General features: G+C 40.1%; 1 protein-coding gene across 5 annotated transcripts in view; it reads left to right on the top strand.

Annotated features, from left to right (window-relative positions):
- Positions 1-19,830, top strand: part of PROM1 (prominin 1) — a 113,596-nt gene that overhangs the window by 58,229 nt on the left and 35,537 nt on the right. For all 5 annotated transcript variants that reach the window (XM_082462414.1, XM_082462413.1, XM_082462412.1 and 2 more), the window contains 3 exons: positions 11,661-11,781; positions 15,414-15,477; positions 16,372-16,461. In XM_082462414.1, coding sequence (XP_082318540.1) covers positions 11,661-11,781; positions 15,414-15,477; positions 16,372-16,461 — 275 coding nt within the window. The remainder of the gene's footprint in view (positions 1-11,660; positions 11,782-15,413; positions 15,478-16,371; positions 16,462-19,830) is intronic.

Genomic DNA, 19,830 nt, shown 5'->3' on the forward strand with positions numbered 1-19,830 from the left:
GGGATCTTCCTGGACCAGGGATTGAACCTGTGTCCCCTGCATTGGAGGTGGATTCTTAATCACTCTGCCACCAGGGAAATCCCTTGTAATTGATTTCTAATCTCATAGCATTGTGGACGGAAAAGATGCTTAATATGATTTCAATTTTCTTAAATTTTCAGAGGCTTGATTTGTGACCCAAGATGTGATCTATCCTGGAGAATGTTCCATGTACACTTGCGAAGATAGTGTAACCTGCTGTTTTTGGATGGAATGTCCTATAAATATCAATTAAATGTATCTGGTCTATTGTGTCATTTAAAGCTTGTGTTTCCTTATTAGTTTTCTGTCTGGATGGTCTGTCCATTGGTGTAAGTGAGGTGTTAAAGTCCCCCACTATTATTGTGTTACTGTCGATTTCCTCTTTTATAGCTGTTAGTGTTAGCCTTATGTGTTGAGGTGCTCCTATGTTGGGTGCATATATATTTAAAATTGTTTTATCTTCTTCTTGGATTGATCCCTTGATCATTATGTAGTGTCTTCTTTGTCTCTTATAGTAGTCTTTATTTTAAAGTCTACTTTGTCTGATATGAGAATTGCTACTCCAGCTTTCTTTTGATTTCCATTTGCATGGAATATCTTTTTCCATCCCCTCACTTTCAGTCTGTATGTGTCCCTAGGTCTGAAGTGGGTCCCTTGTGGACAGCATATATATGGGTCTTGTTTTCATACCCATTCAGCCCATCTCTGTCTTTTGGTTGGAGCATTTAATCCATTTACATTTAAGGTACTTATTGATATGTATGTTCCTATGACCTTTTTCTTAATTGTTTTGGGTTTGTTTGTGTAGGTCCTTTTCTTCTCTTGTGTTTCCCACTTAGAGAAGTTCCTTTAGCATTTGTTGTAGAGCTGGTTTGGTGGTGCTGAATTCTCTTAGCTTTTGCTTATCTGTAAAGGTTTTAATTTCTCTGTTGAATCTGAATGAGATCCTCGCTGGGTAGAGTAATCTTGGTTGTAGGTTTTTCCGTTTCATCACTTTAAATATGTCCTGCTACTCCCTTCTGGCTTGCAGAGTTTCTGCTGAAGGATCAGCTGTTAACCTTATGGGGATTCTGTTGTATCTTGTTTGTTGCTTTTCCCTTGCTACTTTTAATATTTTTTCTTTGTATTTAATTTTTGAGAGTTTAATTAATATGTGTCTTGGTGTGTTTCTCCTTGGATCTATCCTGTATGGGACTCTCTGCGCTTCCTGGACTTGATTATTCCCTTTCCCATATTAGGGAAATTTTTGACTATAATCTCTTCAGATATTTTCTCAGGTCCTTTCTCTCTCTCTTCTTCTGGGACCCCTATAATGTGAATGTTGGTGCATTTAATGTTGTCCCAAAGGTCTCTTAGGCTGTCTTCATTTCTTTTCATTCTTTTTTCTTTATTCTGCTCTGCGGCAGTGATTTCCACCATTCTGTCCTCCAGGTCACTTATCCATTCTTATTCCTCAGTTATTCTGCTATTGATTCCTTCTAGTGTATTTTTCACTTCAGTTAATGTATTGTTCATCTCTGTTTGTTTGTTCTTTAATTCTTCTAGGTGTTTGTTCTTTAATTCTTCTAGGTCTTTGTTAAACATTTCTTGCATCGTCTCTATCTTTGCCTCCATTCTTTTTCCGATGTCCTGGATCATCATCACTATCATTATTCTGAATTGTTTTTCTAGAAGGTTGCCTAGCTCCACCTAATTTAGCTGCTTTTCTGGGGTTTTATCTTGTTCATCATCTACATCTGGTACATAGTCCTCTGCATTTTAATTTTGTGTATCTTTCTGTGAATGTGGTTTTTGTTCCACAACCTGCAGGATTGTAGTTCTTCTTGCTTCTGTTGTCTGCCCTCTGGTGGATGAGGCTATCTAAGAGGCCTTTGCAAATTTCCTGATGGGAGGGACTGGTGGTGGGTAGAGCTGGGTGTTGCTTTGGTGGGCAGAGCTCAGTAAAACTTTAATCTGCTTGTCTGCTGATGGATGGGGATGAGTTCCCTCCTTGTTGGTTGTTTGGCCTGAGGTGACCCAGCACTGCCACCTATAGGCTCTTTGGTGGGGCTAATGGCGGACTCCAGGAGGGCTCACACCAAGGAGAACTTCCCAGAACCTCTGCTGCCAGTGTCCTTGTCCCCGTAGTGAGCCACGGCTGCCCCCCGCCTCTGCGGGAGACCCTCCAACACTAGCAGGTAGGTCTGGTTCAGTCTCCTATGGGGTCACTGCTCCTTCCCCCTGGGTCCTCATGTGCACACTACTTTGTGTGTGCCCTCCAAGAGTGGACTCTCTTGTCCCCCAGACCTGTCGAAGTCCTGCAATCAAATCCCGCTAGCCTTCAAAGTCTGATTCTCTGGGAATTCCTCCTCCTGTTGTCGGACTCCGAGGTTGGGAAGCCTAATGTGGGGCTCAGAACCTTCACTCCAGTGGGTGGACTTCTGTGGTATAAGTGTTCTCCAGTTTGTGAGTCACCCACCCAGCGGTTTTGGGATTTGATTTTATTGTGATTGTGCCCCTCCTACCATCTTATTGTGGCTTCTCCTTTGTCTTTGGATGTGGGGTATCTTTTTTGGTGAGTTCCAGTGTCTTCCTGTCTGATCGTTGAGCAGTCAGTTATGATTCTGGTGCTCTTGCAAGAGAGTGAGCGCATGTCCTACTCCACCATCTTGAACCAGTCTCCAAAACATTATCTATATACCCAGTTTTCTTGAGTTTGCAATTAAGCTGGAACCTGTCTTTTTTTTTTTTTCAAGTTTGTTAAATGAAGACTTTTATTGTGAGAAAGAAATCAGTTCATTATGCCTTTCTCTCCATTGAAGATGGTAATGACCCTTTGTTGTAGCATTCACAGATTCTTTAGAGAATTATCTTCAAAATTGTGACTTTTAAAACATAGCATCAAAACTCTATTGGGACTTCCCAGGTGGCCCAGTGGTTAAGACTTCACGCTTCCACTTCAGGGGGCGCGGGTTCGATCCCTGGTCGGGGAAATGAGATCCCACATGCCTTGAGGCATGGCCGAAAAAAAAAAAGACTCTATTATTGAGTTAAAAATAAATAATAATTATTATAAATAATACATAAATAAATCTAAAAATCCAGCTCCTATAGTGTACCATTTTCATTAAACCTTTCCTTCAGTGTTTCTGCAGGGTAATCTGGAGGCAGAAACCTATACTTTAGTGATATATTACCCAGTTATAGAATTTGCATATTTCTGGTTCTAAATGTGTACTTCCTTTTGGAAATAATATGGAACCCTCTCTTGAAGTCTGGGGCACACTTCATGATTTAGGATGTTTCTTCTGCAGCCCCTGCTGCTGCCATAAGTTTTCCAGTGGACTGACAGATTAGATGTACACTGCTTTTAAGACGAAGAAGTTTAGTTGTGAAATCAGATTCCTCAGCTGAGGATTGTGCTTCACAATACTGGACCCCTGGTTGTGATACTTGGTCATCTTTCCACATTCCCTCATCCATTCAATCAGTGTGTCATATCCAGAAATAAAGTGCCTATGACATGAGTAATGCTAGGCTTCAAGGAGACCCAGAGACAACGAGGAGTGTCAGTCACATCCTCCTTGATGTGTCTCCGAGCACCGCAGTTGCTCAGTAGCCATGAGTAAGATCTTTCAAATTTTGCTGAAAAACTGATATTGGGGAACTTAAGCAGAAAACAGAATTAAACAGAAATTAAACAAAATTAAACAGAACAATTTAAAGTTTTGAAGTTTGGTCTGCTAACCCAAGAAGAAAAGTTCTTGAAGTGTGGCCATCAGTAGAAGCATGGTGAGATGTATGCTTTGGGGGACCATTCATTGGAATATTGGTATATTGCCATATACCCATTGGAGAGCACTGGCCAGTTCTAGAGTTGCTGATATGAAACAGTCCCCAAGTGAGATGCAGTGAGAAAAGTAGTTTGCAGACCACGTGTAGAACACAACACCAGTGATTAAAAACAAAAAAGGAGGGGGATGTGAACACTTGGTTACGGTTGCAAAGAGAACATGTGAAAGGATTGCCGAGACCCTAGCCAGGCGAGTTGCCTCTGGGAAGGAAATTGGTAGCTGTGAAGGGCAGGGAAGCGAACTCTCTTCTTACTGCAACCAGACTTCTTGTTTCTTTTGAATTATCTACCACACTCAGGTATTACTTACTGAATTAAGTACACTAAAAATTAAATTTGGAAAACCAAAAAATTCCCACAAAAAGCAAAAGCCAGTGCACTGCCACTGATTCCAGAGCAGTCAGTTTTTTTGAACAGATATCCTTCTGCTGAAAATAGTGAAATAACAGACCTTAACACAGACGTAGAGAATGGACTTCAGGACACGGGGAGGAGGAAGGGTAAGGGTAAGCTGGGATGAAGTGAGAGAGTGGCATTGACATACATACACTACCAAATGTAAAGTAGATAGCTAGTGGGAATCAGCCACATAGCACAGGAAGATCAGCTCGGTGCTTTATGACCACCTAGAGGGGTGGGATAGGGAGGATGGGAGGGAGACACAAGAGGGAGGAGATATGGGGATATATGTATATGTATAGCTGATTCACTTTGTTATACAGCAGAAACTAACACACCATTGTAAAGCAATTATACTCCAATAAAGATGTTAAAAAAGAAAAAAAAATAGACCTTAACATTATACTTATAAACAGGATCCAAGTGAATGTGTTAGCTAATTTCATGCACCCTTGTTTAACCACCAGGTAGTTTTTGTGGGTGTGTTTCATCTGCAAGATGGGGGTGTGGGTTTCTCTGTCTCTCTCTCTCCTGTTTCCCTGTGTGTCCCTGTTCTCTCTGTCCATAATTTGCATCTAACTGCTTCTTCACATTGAATTCTGAAAGGCAGCTTAGGATCGGGGCAGTGGTAATTACAGATTTCCCCTGTCTCTCTGCTTTGTGTTTGAAGGATTTTCAGGAATGTACAGACCCTACAGCTGTGGGAGTAGTTACCTCCCCCCAGCTACCAGAAGAATGTCGGTTATAGCCCAAAGACCAGTTAGATCCTTGTGCATATCCTTTAAGCCTGAAACTTACATCCTTCATTCATCCAAAGACTTGGACAGACGTGTGTCTTCCTTTTTGTATACCCTAGACATCAAAGATGAAGCTCAGGTGACAAAGTGTCTTTTGAAAATACTTGCCCTTAGGGCTTCTTGTTAGCATGATTACTTATTTAACAAGTTAAGAATTTTCACTTGATATAAATACATATGATGTAACTTCAGGAAAATTCTTTATTGCATGTACTCATTTACCCAAATAAATGTTCACATATGTAATAATGGACTTTCAGTTTTTTTAATGGAGCATATGTCCTGTATTGGGTTTCTATTTTTAAATTGCACTTTTATTTGCATTAAATATAATTATGCAATATACACTTTATAGTTCACCCTGAACTGACTGAATTATTTATATGAGGTTTTAAATACAGAGATATATAAACATTAAAGCTACAATGTCAGAAGTAAACTTGGCTTTCATTTTATATAAAATGAATGCTAAATATATCTTTTATTCTTGAGAACTCAGACCCATCAAACACATTTAGGTAAGTTTTTTTCTCCTGAGTATATTTTAGTTTAGAAAATTCTTTTAAAAAAAAAATCTGTGATTCTATCCTCCTACACAATCAGTTAAGATATTTTCCCCACCCGAGTAAAACTTATTAATATAACACTTTTAAATTTCAGTACAATTAAACCAAAGTTGATCAACTATTTGAGGCTAGGTGACAAATTTAAACTAATTTATTTCACATAATACATTGAATTTATATAAGGATTATAAATAGTTCTAAATAAGAGTAGTATTTGAGATTGTTTTGTTTACTTTAAATTCAGACTAGAAGTTTAAACTTCTTTGCTTTGAATTTTTTTTTTTTAATTTAAATAGCTATTTTGATGTTATCATTTTAGAGCACCTACTGGTTTGCAAGTATCTTCAACAGCATGAGTTGAGTAATTGTTTGCACGTAATCAAAACTAGCCAAGAAGATTAAAAGACCAGGAGAAAACAGAAATTTCCATATTATGATTAGATAAAAAGGAGAAGAAACTTATGTCCACAAAATCAGAAGATTAGAATAAAATAAGAGGGGAAGGAATATCCACAAAATTAGAAGGCGGAAAGAGAGAGAAAACGAGGTATTAGCCTCTGCTTCCATCGACCTCAGCAGAGATTGGATACTAGTGATAAATAATCTTTGTATATGATTTAAAAAAAATTCTTTCAGAAGCCCAGAGCAGTCTACCTGCCTTTTATCAGGCTCAGTTCCTTTTTGTGGCTGTATACTGTTACAATTAAAAAAGAAGTTGGTTTTTAAGTTAGTCTTAATTTTTCATCCATCCCATTTTATTAAAAATTTTGAAATCTTTTCTTTTTAATTGAGAAAGGCATAGGTGTTAATGAGAAAGATCCCCTAGTATATGTGGAATATATGTGGTCATATTCCTTTTCCGTTTGAGCTTTTCCAAAGGCAGCTGCAAAGTGTTTGAATTCCACAGACGTTGACATATGTTTACGTAAGTCTGTTTGACCATCAGCAGACGATTACATTTCCACATCTCACTGTGGACTGTTTAAGCAGATGTGTCTTACTCCAGAAAAAGCCAACTTTTCTCTCCTTTCCTTTGCATTTGTCATCACTGCATTTTTCAGAATTTCAAAAAGGTTATAAGCAACAACAAAAAGGAACAGCTGTGCCTTTATTTCTCCAGAATAGAGGTTATTTCTAAGTTTCCCAGTATGGTAAGTCAGCTTTTGCCAATTACTGTGGTGAAACTGAATCCCAGTCCTTTTCAGGAAGATGGCTATTTTCAAAGTTCGCCTTTTTTTTTTGTTACAATGTGATGTCAATTCCTGGTGTGGAGGTCACAAGCTTCCAGAAAAGAAATTGAGCTAGCATGCCTTGGAAATCATGAGACTTGCTTAATGAGAGAGTTAGTTATATAAAATTGAAATCGAAATTGAAAAATTATCTTTAAAAAGTAAGAGATCAGTTACAGACAGAGCATTTATTTGGCTCTTATTGGCTAATTTCATTGTCAGTAGAAATTGGTAGAAAAAACTGCTACAAATTTTAAATGTTTAGCCATACTCTAAAAACTTTAAGTATTTACTTTTAAGTAGAGAAAATCGGTCTGTCCATATAAAATACAGAAGTTATAGTGCTAATATGTCATAAAAATAAATTCCTATCTTCTGCTAAAAATTTCAAGAGATTTTGTTGTACTACATAAAATTTTCGATAGCTTAAAGGCTTTTTTGTCAATGCCAGAGAATTGATGGTCATTTGACTATCATTTGATTGAAATTTTATTCCCTTTTTGTGTGAGGTGAATTTCCATCATTATCATCATATCCTAATAGTTGACTGGTGTTTAAAAAAACAAAACAAAACATTAATTTCATGTGATTTTTTTTGTGTGCATGCTTAAAAGAACATTGAATAATAAGGAATGTCTAAATCAACAACAACAAAAAGAATAACTTTTTAATTCTCTATTTGTGTTTAACTAAGGGTTTTAAATTTGGGATTACAAATGGAGACCATCAATTGGTTTGTGTAGTATTTAAAATTTTTTTCTTTGATTTGTTGCTAATATTTAAAAATGGGAAAACAATTTTTTAAATGGGAGACTTTACGTATGAATCCAGATTCCCAGATTTTTGTGAATAATCGGAAGATCTGGTCTTCTTCCATCACAGTAGCACTTACTGGAGCCACAGAGCATCTGCCCCACCCCCATCTTTATCTCCAGCTCCCACAGGTCCATACCAGGCACTTGGCCCTTCATGCTTTCTGCCTGCCTGTGTAGGCATTTGAATTTGCTGTCTTTAATTTAAATATAAAACTTACAATGAGTTATGAGTGTGAAAATCAGCTTTGAAAGTTGCTAAATTCTATCCCAGACTTCTGTTTAGTACAGTTTTTTTTAAATGATTAATGCTTTCATTTTAATTAGATCTATAACTGAGTAACAGAAATGTGTCCTTTTAAATATGGTGTATTGAAATTCAGCATTGTATTGCAATGCTGTGTTTACTGATTGATGATTTTTGGAGTAACAGCATTTATGCAGTAAAGGAACAAAGATAGTTTCTGACTTGGACATTCTGAACATATGGCTAATCTTCTAAATGGATCAGATGAAACAAAGCCCAGTCCGTAAATCCGCCTTCACTGAGCACCCACCATGGACACGAGACCCTGCATTAGCCAAGGTTGACAAAGAAGTCGTTTCCACCTCTTTTTAGGGACGTTAAACATAGCTGGAAATAAAGGCAAAATAGAGTACGAAGTGAGAAAAACCCATCAGAACTTCAGGGCGAGACCTCTGGGAGTTCAAGGCAAGATGTCCTTCTCCTATCCAGGGGGTTCAGGAAAAGCCACGTGGACTTGGACTTGCTGTTTGTTTCCCAAGTTCACTTTGACTTATATGACAAAAATGGGTCTGGAGCATGATGAATGACAAATAATTTGGACATGATGGGGAGAGAGCAAGGGCCCCCAGTGTGAAATCCTCTAGCGGGCAAGTATATTCAGGTGGTGATCCTGACTTGTCATGGTGTAGAATGGTTGAAAATTGGCGTGGTAAATACAGCTCCAGGTACATTACTATGACTCAGCTTTTTTTTCCCCTTCTGTTGACACTGCTCCAAAGTCATTATTTTGGGTCGTTCGGCCTTATTTTGCATGAGTGAATCATTTAACAACTATTATTGCTCTGGTGTAATGCCAGCCTCATAAATACCAGTGCAGACTTAAGACCAACAAAAATGGATTCTAAGGTGGTCCTTTCAAGTGTCAGAGGATATTGTTAATTAGATCTTTTAAAGATTATCATCAACATGAACCCAAACTTAAAAAAAAAATCGAAGACACCTTGTGGACATCCAGTACCCCTCTCCTTTGTAGTCTGAGAAGCACTGATCTAATCTAATTTCTAGTTTTTGATGCCAACTGAAGCTCACAGAGGGAAGGGACATTCTCAAGCTCACACAGTATGAGATAGTGGCAGTTGTGGGACCAGAACCCAAGTCTCATGTTCCTCCTTTATTGCATATTCCACTGCACCTTGGTTTTTTTTTTGTTTTTTTAAAAATTAATTTATTTATTATTCATTTTTGACTGTGTTGGGTCCTCGTTGCTGCACGCGGGCTTTCTCTAGTTGTGGCGAGCAGGGGCTACTCTTCCTTGCGGTCCGCAGGCTTCTCACTGCGGTGGCTTCTCTTGTTGCGGAGCAAGGGCTCTAGGTGCACAGGCTTCAGTAGTTGTCGCACGTGGACTCAGTAGTTGTGGCTCATGGGCTCTAGAGCACAGTCTCAGTAGTTGTGGTGCACGGTCTTAGTTGCTCCGCGGCATGTGGGATCTTCCTGGACCAGGGCTTGAACCCGTGTCCCCTGCATTGGCAGGTGGATTCTTAATCTCTGCACCACCAGGGAAGTCCACAGTGCACCTTGTTAACCATAAGAAATGTTGTGCAACATTGTGTTACAGACTTTGGGGGATTAGTTTGGAAAGGCAATGCACCTATGTAATATTGCTCTGGGAAAATAGGTTTATTTCTCTATCTTCTAAAAAATTTTTATTTTTTTATTGAAGTATAGTTGATTTACATTATCATGTTAGTTTCAGGTGTATGGCACAGTGAGATATATATATATATATATATATATATATATATATATATATATATATATATATATAATTTTTCAGATTCTTTTCCCTTATAGGTTATTACAAAATATTGAGTATAGTTCCCTATGCTATACAGTAGCCCCTTGTTGGTTATCTATATTATATATATAGTAGTGTGTATATGTAAATCCCAACCTCCTAATTTATCCCCCTCCCCCTTCCCCTTTGGTAACCAGACCAGCAATGCTCCTTGGAATGACTCATGACAGAAATGGGGCAAATGACTCCCCAATTACCCAAGACTGAGAGGTTTCCTGGGAATGTGGGACTTTGGTGCAAAAATGGACAGTTGGCCATCCTACCTGTAAATATATGAATGCATCATGCTTAAGATGCTGCTTTTGGTGAAGAAGCAGAAGTATTCATATTCTGCATCAGAATTTTTCCCCCAAAGTTTGCGTATTATTTGCAAAACTTTCTTCTAGAAACATAGTTACACCTTCCATTGGATGGTTACAAACTAACAATTTATTACAAACTAAAAATTTTGTTAACTTCTGGAGGTAACTTCTGTAGGGTGTGTTATGAGCTTATATAATTTCTTGCTGCCATCTAGTGGCTAAATCCAACAGGACCTTGGTGATTAGCAATCTTAAATGTAACATTTTAATGTTTAAAGGCCTTGACACAAAAACAAACCAGTTGGATTTGTCAGGGGATTGTTAGTAATTAGTAGACATTAAGAGCTCTTAAAATGATTAAATGTAGACATTTCAGATGGCTCGAAAAATATGGTTTTTATTTTCATGTAGAGTAGCTTTTCATGTAAGATGCCTCTCATGTGGTGTTTTTATTTATTTATTTATTTATTTATTTTTGGCTGCCTTGGGTCTTCGGTGCTGCACACAGGCTTCCTCTAGTTGTGGCGAGCGGGGGCTACTCTTCGTTGCAGGTGTGCGGGCTTATCACTGCGATGGCTTCACTTGTTGCGGAGCACGGGCTCTAGGCGCCTGGACTCAGTAGTTGTGGCTCACGGGCTCTAGAGTGCAGGCTCAGTAGTTGTGGCACATGGGCTTAGTTGCTCCGCGGCATGTGAGATCTTCCCGGACTAGGGCTCGAAACTGTGTCCCCTGCATTGGCAGGCGGATTCTTAACCACTACACCACCAGGGAAGCCCTCATGTAGTGTTTTTGAAACTCTTTATTAAAGTGCATTTTATATGGAGAAAAGTGTTCCTATCATAAGCACATATGTGCGAATTTCTATGAAGTGAACACAGTAATTACACCATTACCCACCCCTCCCCCAAATATAACCACTGACTTTTAGCACCATCATTTTGTTTGATTTTGTACTTCACATAAAGTGGAAGGAGACGGTATATACTCTATGGCTTGCAGCTTATATAGTATTTTAATGCTAAAGTAATTCACGTTTCTTTTCAACCTGGACAACGCAGTAGCTAACAAAGACAATTAGATTAACCAAAAACATTAGAAAGCCCAAACCATTCTTATCATTTTAGTATTTTTCCTGACAGTCTTCTTGAGGGGAGCAGAGGTATGCATGTAGTGTGCGTGTGTGTGTGTGTGTGTGTGTGTGTGTGTGTGTGTGTGTGCACGCCCTGCACGGAGAGTGTATACCTACATTCGCATCTGTACAGAAGTGGGACTGTATTCCACACCCTGTCTTATAACCTTTGTAACTTCTATTTCCTGAACATTGTTCCACTTATAAGACTCATATTTAACAGAGCAACGTGTCTTGAATGGATATGTGTCTTCCCTGAGAAGACTGAGTCTTGTTCTGTGGCCCACATTTGGTGGTGGGTGGATTATGGGATGGAGGCAGGAAGCCTGTAGCAGTGGAGGGGCTGGGCTTGGGGAGGAGGGGTTCTCTGCACAGGAAGACCTTCCGCCTCCCCCAGGCTGTGGGCTGCTCCGCACCTGGCCACACGGCCATGGCTCCCACAGTAAATGCTCTCCTTTCCTTTTCCTGCAGCATTGGTATCATCTATGGTTTTGTGGCGAACCAACACATAAGGACTCACATTGAAAAGACTCGGAAATTGTCAGAAAGTAATTTCAACGACTTGAGAACTCTCCTGAATGCAACTCCAGGGGTAAGGACCACAATCTGTATGTCCCATGCTGCTTTGTGTTTGAGGCCTTTGGGAGTTCCTGTATATATTTGGAATCTTCTCTGGACCTTCTGGAAACCCTATAATCATTGTAGACAGGTGTTGTCTTTTTATTTTAAAGATAAAGGAATAAAGGCCTAGCAAGTGATTTTCAAAAGAGTACAAAGCATAATTTCAGAATTGGTGCTTTTATTTTATTGCATTTTACTTTATTTCTTTTCTTTTATTAAAGTATAACATATAATTATATTACTTATTATAAAAGTACTTAACCATTTTAAAGGTCTCATGACTTTTTCAGTTTTATTTATTTATTTTTGGCTGTGTTGGTCTTCATTGCTGCGCGCGGGCTTTCTCTAGTTGTAGCGAGCGGGGGCTACTTTTCGTTGCGGTGTGCGGGCTTCTCATTGCAGTGGCTTCTCTTGTTGGGGAGCATGGGCTCTAGGCGTGAGGGCTTCAGTAGTTGTGGTTCATGGGCTCAGTAGTTGTGGTGCACGGGCTTAGTTGCTCCGCGGCATGTGGGATATTCCTGGACCTGGGCTCGAACCCGTGTCCCCTGCATTGGCAGACAGATTCTTAACCACTGCGTCACCAGGGAAGCCCCATGACTTTTTTAAAAAAGAAAAATCTTTGGTGCCACTGTCCTTTCTTTTTCACAATATCATGAACTCCCCATCGTTTCCTTGAAGTTACTCTGGTAATGAAACCTTTCTGTTTTATAAAAACTTATTTGCTAATATCTGTATAGATGTGTAAAATTCCTTGGGAAGGAGAGACACACACACATACACACGGAGGTTGTCTCTGGGGACAGGGTGACCTGAGGGCACCTTTTTTCTGTATCCCAGAAGCACATTGATGCTTTGCCTATTCAGAACATCTTTTTTAAAAACCTCTCAGCAGAGGGCTTCCCTGGTGGCGCAGTGGTTAAGAATCTGCCTGCCAATGCAGGGGACACAGGTTCGAGCCCAGGTCCAGGAAGATCCCACATGCCACAGAGCAACTAAGCCCATGCGCCACAACTTATGAACCTGCCCTCTAGAGCCCATGAGTCACAGCTACTGAAGCCCGCAGGCCTAGAGCCCATGCTCTGCAACAAGAGAAGCCACCGCAATGAGAAGCCCGCGCACCACAACGAAGAGTAGCCCCTGCTCGCTGCAACTAGAGAAAGCCCGCACGCAGCAACGAAGACCCAACGCAACCAAAAATTAAATAAATAAATAAATAAATAAATAAATAAAAACCTCTCAGCAGAAACCATCAAACATATGATGCTGAGCTAATGCGTACCAGCATGCAGAGAGAAGGATGCTATCCTGCCAGAATCCATGGGAAGCCTTACACAGGGATGTGTTCTTACAGGTTTAATATATTCTAAAAAAATGCCAACACATTAAATATGGTACTAGTTTTTTAATATGTGGTTGGAACTAAAAATGCAAGGAGTGCAGGAATTTTTAATATTGAGATTATAGAAGCTAACTTTATTCAGCTTTATAGCCTGTGCAGAGAGGGAAATGCTTCATTTCCCCAGTTTGTGAGTAAAAATTCATAATATTTTTTACCTATCATTCTAAAGATGCCAAAGTAAAATCTGTTTCCTAAAAAGTTGGCAGAGTTAAACACATAGCAATCATGGCTGGTGAACTTTGGGATTGCTTTCATAATCTTGGAAAGAGACTAAAATGTTATGGCTTTGGGGGAAACTTATCTAGTTCAAAATATATGAAAGAGCTCTAACAAGTCTAGAAAAAATTGGGCAGAGTGTCAATAATTGATTTACAGAGGAAATATAACTGGTCTCAAACATCATAAATTTTTTTTAATACATCTTTATTGGAGTATAATTGCTTCACAATGCCGTGTTAGTTTCTGCTGCACAACAAAGTGAATCAGCTATATGCATACACATGTCCCCGTATCCCCTCCCCCTTGAGCCTCCCTCCCACTCTCCCTATGCCACCCCTCTAGGTCATCGCAAAGCACTGAGCTGATCTCCCTGTGCTATGCAGCTGCTTCCCACTAGCTAACTATTTTACAGTCGGTAGTGTATATATGTCGATACTACTCTCACTTTGCCCCAGCTTCCCCCTCCCCACTGTGTCCTCAAGTCCATTCTCTACGTCTGCGTCTTTATTCCTGCTCTGCCACTAGGTTCATCAGTACCATTTTTTTTTTTTTAGATTCCATATATATGTGTTAGCATACGGTATTTCTTTTTCTCTTTCTGACTTACTTCACTCTGTATGACAGTCTCTAGGTCCATCCACCTCACTACAAATAACTCAATTTCGTTTCTTTTTACGGCTGAATAATATTCCATTGTATATATGTGCCACATCTTCTTTATCCATTCATCTGTCAGTAGACACTTAGGTTGCTTCCATGTCCTGGTGATTGTAAATAGAGCTGCAATGAACATTGTGGTACATGACTCTTTTTGAATTATGGTTTTCTCAGGGTATATGCCCAGTAGTGGGATTGCTGGGTCGTATGGTAGTTCTATTTTTAGTTTTTTAAGGAACCTCCATACTGTTCTCCATAGCGACTGTATCAATTTACATTCCCACCAACAGCGCAGGAGGGTTCCCTTTTCTCCACACCCTCTCCAGCAATTATTGTTTGTAGACTTTTTGATGTTGACCATTGTGACCGGTGTGAGGTGATACCTCATTGTGGTTCTGATTTGCATTTCTCTAATGATTAGTGATGTTGAGCATCTTTTCACGTGTCTCTTGGCCATCTGTATGTCTTCTCTGGTGAAATGTCTATTTAGGTCTTCTGCCCATTTTTTAATAGGGTTGTTTGTTTTTTTGATATTGAGCTCCATGAGCTGTTTGTATATTTTGGAGATTAATCCTTTGTCCGTTGTTTCATTTGCAAGTTAACCTTAGTCTAGTAATTGGAGAAATGAACAATTAAAAATGCACATTTTCACTAAGAAGATGGGCAATAGTTATTTTATTTAAAAGTGGTAACACCCAGTATTGCAGAGGGTGTGGGGAAGCAGACCCACAAAGACACAGTAGGCAGAAGGGTGAGTGGCCCCAGCAGAGGTCAGTAATAGCTGCTAAGTAAAATGATCCTAGGGTGGTAGATTTCACACGGTGTCAAATTCTCTGCAGTTCCTCCTTTCAAGAGGTGGATCTGTTTTCCATCTCCTCAAATCTTGGATGTGTCTGTGACCTGCTTTGACCAAACGAATGAAGTAGACGTGACCTTGTGCTAGTTTTGACCTTAGGCTTCCAAAGGCCTTGCAGTGTCTACTCTTGTCCTCTTGCTAGAGGGACCACTACGTGAAAACACCCAGGCTGGCCGCTTGGGAGGAGAGACCACATAGAGAGAGGGATCCATTTGTCCCCAGCCAAGCCAGCGCCAACCAGGAGATCGGCATAGCCAATCCACAGAATCATGAGAAATAAGAAATCATATTTCTTAAGCCAATAAGAAGTCTGAGCATCCAAAAAATAGAAATATCTCTAAGAACCTGCTTTCTTTTAAAAAACACTCTGATTCAGGATAATTTTCATATGTTAAATCTCTTTTTATTGTGGCTTGGGAAACCTCCAGAAGAAGAGGTTTCATGTAATCTTTTTTTTTTTTTTTTTTTCAAGCAAATCGACTATGTACTGGACCAGTATACCACCACAAAGGCAAGGGCATTCTCAGATCTGGACAGTGAGTAAAATTGAACGTTGCCTCAAATGTGTTTGTTTTGGCAAGAAGATGCTATGGCCATGTCCCATAAAACATGGACTAAGAAATGTAGTATGCTGTTTCTGCAATTTCTGCGTGAACAAAGGGGGAAAGCAGAACAGTAATTCCCTAGCATTATTGACAACGTGTAGTTTGTTACTCAGCCATTAAAGCCTAGCATTTATTATAAAAATGCTTCTGCTTTCCTGCAGTCACAGGCACCTGTTCTTCATTCCCCACGCGAGAGAAGAATTGGGTCTCTGTCCGATCTGCTGTTAAAGACAGATATGGGCCCCTCGGAGAAGCCAGTGGCTTCAGGAATTAGAGGGGTGGGCGGTGCTGGTCCCCACATGCTCAGTGGTTAGCAACCAGGGGCTGTTTTGCCCTCAAGACGACATCTGGCAACATCTGGAGGCATTTTCAGTGTCCCGGTTGGGTCCCATCCTTTGGCAGAGGCCAGGGATGTGGCTAAAAATCCTGCAAAGCACAGGGCAGGTCCCAAAGGAAAGACGGATCCGGCCCCCGACGTCGATGCAGCCCGGGTTCAGAAACCCTGGTCCAGCTGGAGAGGTTAGGGACACCTGCAGCCGTGAATCAAGGTGATAAGGTGAACCTATTCCTAGTACAAAGAAACCCCGAGTCTGCGGTGGTTAAGTTTTCATGGGGGGCGCAGCTGGTGTGAGGGCTTGGAAGTGTGCCAAGAAATCTCCTCACGAGAGTCCACGGCCATACAGGGCGTGGAGTGAAAAGTGGGATTTCACGTCGGGAGAGACTAAACCAGGCAACGAAATCGGCATCGGGAAGAGACTGAGAGGTAAGAGGAGACTAAAGAAAGAGACCCCACCCTCACTGTCCGTTATGCTTCTTGGAATGTAGATATTAAGTTGTTGCTGGGAGGCGGAATTTTCGAACACCTCAAACCTAGAGTGGTCCCTGTGCTGGATGACATCAAGGCCATGGCAGAAGGTGAGCACTGTGGCAGCAGGACCAAGACAGCCTCCACCCGGAAGGCTCAGCCTCCAAGGCTCCCTCGCCCTTTTCTCGTTTTCCCTGAGGGTCAGCTGGGGCAGAGCCACAGTCTGTCCTTCCTTCCTTCCTCCCTCCCTCCCTTTCTCTCTTCCATCCTTCCCACCTCCCTTCCCTCCTTCCTTTTTCCCTTCCCTCCTCCCTCCCTCCCTTTCTTTCCTTCCTTCCTTCCACACCTGGCCCCTGCCTATCTTTCCAGTCTCTTCCACCAGCACCCCACTTTCCATTCCAGCCGTGAATCTCAGTGTTCATTCTGATGTAAGTCCCCAAAGGTGTTATTCTTCCCCAGACCCTGTACTGCACAGGCTTCCTCTGCCTGAAATGCCACAGAACCTTCTTCATCTAACATACATATTAGAAAATTGTGTTCCTAGAATGTGTATTTAGCCTTGACAAAGACTGAAGTTTAAAACAGCAAGGCTTGTCTTTAGGATGAGTCTTACCCCTATGGTTGAATCATAGTCAATCACAGCAGAGGTTCAGTGGTACCTGAATAAAGGAAAATAGATGGAGGAAAAAAGAAAACAAACAAAAAAATAAGTTTTCTTGCTCTTGTCCTTACTGGGATATTGTTAGTGTACAACAGTTGTCCGAAGTTCACAACAAATACACTTAAGCTCAACTGAAATAAATCTTCAGCCAGTGGTTAATTTTGGTTCTAAACATTAGCCATATTTCTGACGGAAGGAGATGTGTTGGGGAGAGGTCCTTCCTTCCTTCCTTCCCCTCATGATGAGGAAATGAGGCCTCCTGCCAACTGTGTTATTGACCGAGGAAGCTGATCGTCCAGCCCCAGTCAGTCCTCAGATGAACGCAGCCCCTGCTGCCAGCTTGACTGCAACCTCAGGAGAGATCCTGAGCTCAACCACTCAGCGAAGCCAATCCCAGATTTCTGACCCTCACATACTGTGTGAGATAGTAAACCTTTGTAGTTTTAAGCTGCTGACTTTTGGAATAATATCTCCTGCAGCAATAGATAACTAATACGGTGCACAATCCGCAGTGGCAGCTATTTTCCTAAACCATCAATTTCCTATCCAGCCTTCAACACATGGAGAAGGAGAACTAAAAGCTTCTGATTTCCTAGTCAGTATACCATGCTATTTGTGACTCATCAAAATATAATACTCCTTGATTTTAAGGCAGCATATATTGTGTAGACCATTGGATTAATTAATGTCTTTTTTGGGGAAAAGAGGAAAGTACCACATTAAATGCAAAATTGATTGCATGCTCATTTCACTAAAGTTAAAATGTAGAAAAGAAAGCAAAAGGAGCCAGTGAATCAGGGAAATACGGTAATCTTTAAAAACTGGAAAGATGGCCCACTATGGAAACAAAAAATAATGAGTGAAAGAAAAAATGCACAAAAATGGTAACACAGTGGACTAATAAGGGGCATTGTTTTAGATAAAGAGCTCAGTGTCCAAGGAGTGTAACCTCTTATTCCTGTTAATTAGTACATTTTCTTACAACTGAGTGTTACATTTCTTTCCTACAATAACCCCATTTACGACACAAAACGAACTCTTTGTCATCATGGCCGACAGATGGCCCCCAAACCGTGTGTTATTGTCCTTTATTGAAAATTAAATGGCATTAGTCATAAAATGACACCCTACATAAGTAGGGTGTCAGGTTGAAATATCAAAATACTAAAAAAGTGAATTTGCAATGGAGCAACATGTGCTTGTTTATTAAGCCCGTTAACTAATAGTATGTAGTGGAGGGTCTGATAACTACCGTAATTTCAAAGTAGTGATGAGCAGACACAATACTGCCAGATATCAGCAAACACTGAATATTAAATGAAAATATTTCTGATTTCTTCAGTGACAGAGGCACTGAAACAGAGGCAACACAGCACAGTGTAACTTTGAAAGAACAGTTAGGAACCTGGAGTTCAAGAGCTGGTGTGACCACAGAATGATGCCAGGCATCTCTGCACCCCAGATCCCTCTCAAGTCAGTTCATTGGAGTAGTGGTCGGCCAAGATCCCTTCCAGCTCCCAAATTATGTGAAGATAAATGTTGTGCAAAATGGTGCAACGTGGTTGGCATTTACCTTTACTTTTTGCCTCATGGTTTGCCCAGTTTTTTTTTTTTTTTGCCCAGTTTTTAATGTTTGCATTACAATTCTAGCTGAATTAAAGTCGATTAAAACAGATTTTTTTTTCTTTTCAGTGCTTCCCGTATTATTGAAGTGTTTTATATATTATATATATATATATATATATATACATATATATATATATATTTTTTTTTTTAAAGCCAGCCTGAATAAGTTAAACTTTAGCCTCTGATGTTGCCAGAGTTTCTTAAAATGTACGCAATAAACTGCTTTGGCAAGTTTTTTGCTAAAAATCCTTTGCAACCTTATGTGTCTGGTGGCCTTTGGAGAAAGCAGAAACATGCAAATGGATTTGTGCAAATCATATTTGAGCTGCAGGCCAGGACCTATAAAGGAAATGTTCTATGAACTAGTAAAATGTTAATTAGCTAAAATTGAGAATTTAAAATATCTTTCCACTGACTCCAAATGCATAATATATGTGATCTTGGTAGGCTTGGAATGACCCCCAGAGTTATAACCCAGTAGACATTTTATAAAATGCTTTGAAGCCTTTGGAAAATAAAAAAAATTATTACTTCTGAGTCCTTCTTGGGACATGACAGCGTAGCACCCATAACCTAGAATGTCTACTCACGGTGCCTAAATGGACACATGTTTTCTGGGCCATCAACTTGTTTTATCATCCATCGTTCTTTGTTGTTGCTGTTGTTTGTTTGTTTGTTTCTTGCCTTAAAATAACTCATCTTGAAGTCAAAGTGGAAAAGGCAATGAGAGGTAAACCACAGAACATTAAAATGTGAGGTGTGTGATGTGAGTTATATATTGCAATGCTCTTTTGCATTCTGTTGTGTGTTTCTAGTTGCAGCTGTGTTCTTTGATTCTTGTTTCCCTGTGGCAGATATTTATTGAGCCTCTAATATGAGCTGGGTACTAGCTCCATGCTTTGCTGATAATCCTGGGAGGTAGGTGGAAAAGATGAGTAACTGAGGTCCAGAGTGACTCTTTGATAAAATCTTTGTTATTATTATTATTATTATTATTATTATCTCAAATACTGTTCAGATAGTAGTTCTTCTGCTACCTTGCTATAGCACCTTTGGCAAACTCTTTCACCTCTCGGGACCTCAGTTTACTCATCTGTAAATTAGGAGGCTGGTTGGGTCATCTCCTGGTTACTAGGGGAATCTGTGATTCTAGGCTGTGCCTTAGCAGGTTTGCTCTTAGGAGATGGCATTG

This window comes from Balaenoptera physalus (assembly GCF_965194825.1).
Source record: "Balaenoptera physalus genome assembly, chromosome: 5".
Taxonomy (NCBI): domain Eukaryota; kingdom Metazoa; phylum Chordata; class Mammalia; order Artiodactyla; family Balaenopteridae; genus Balaenoptera; species Balaenoptera physalus.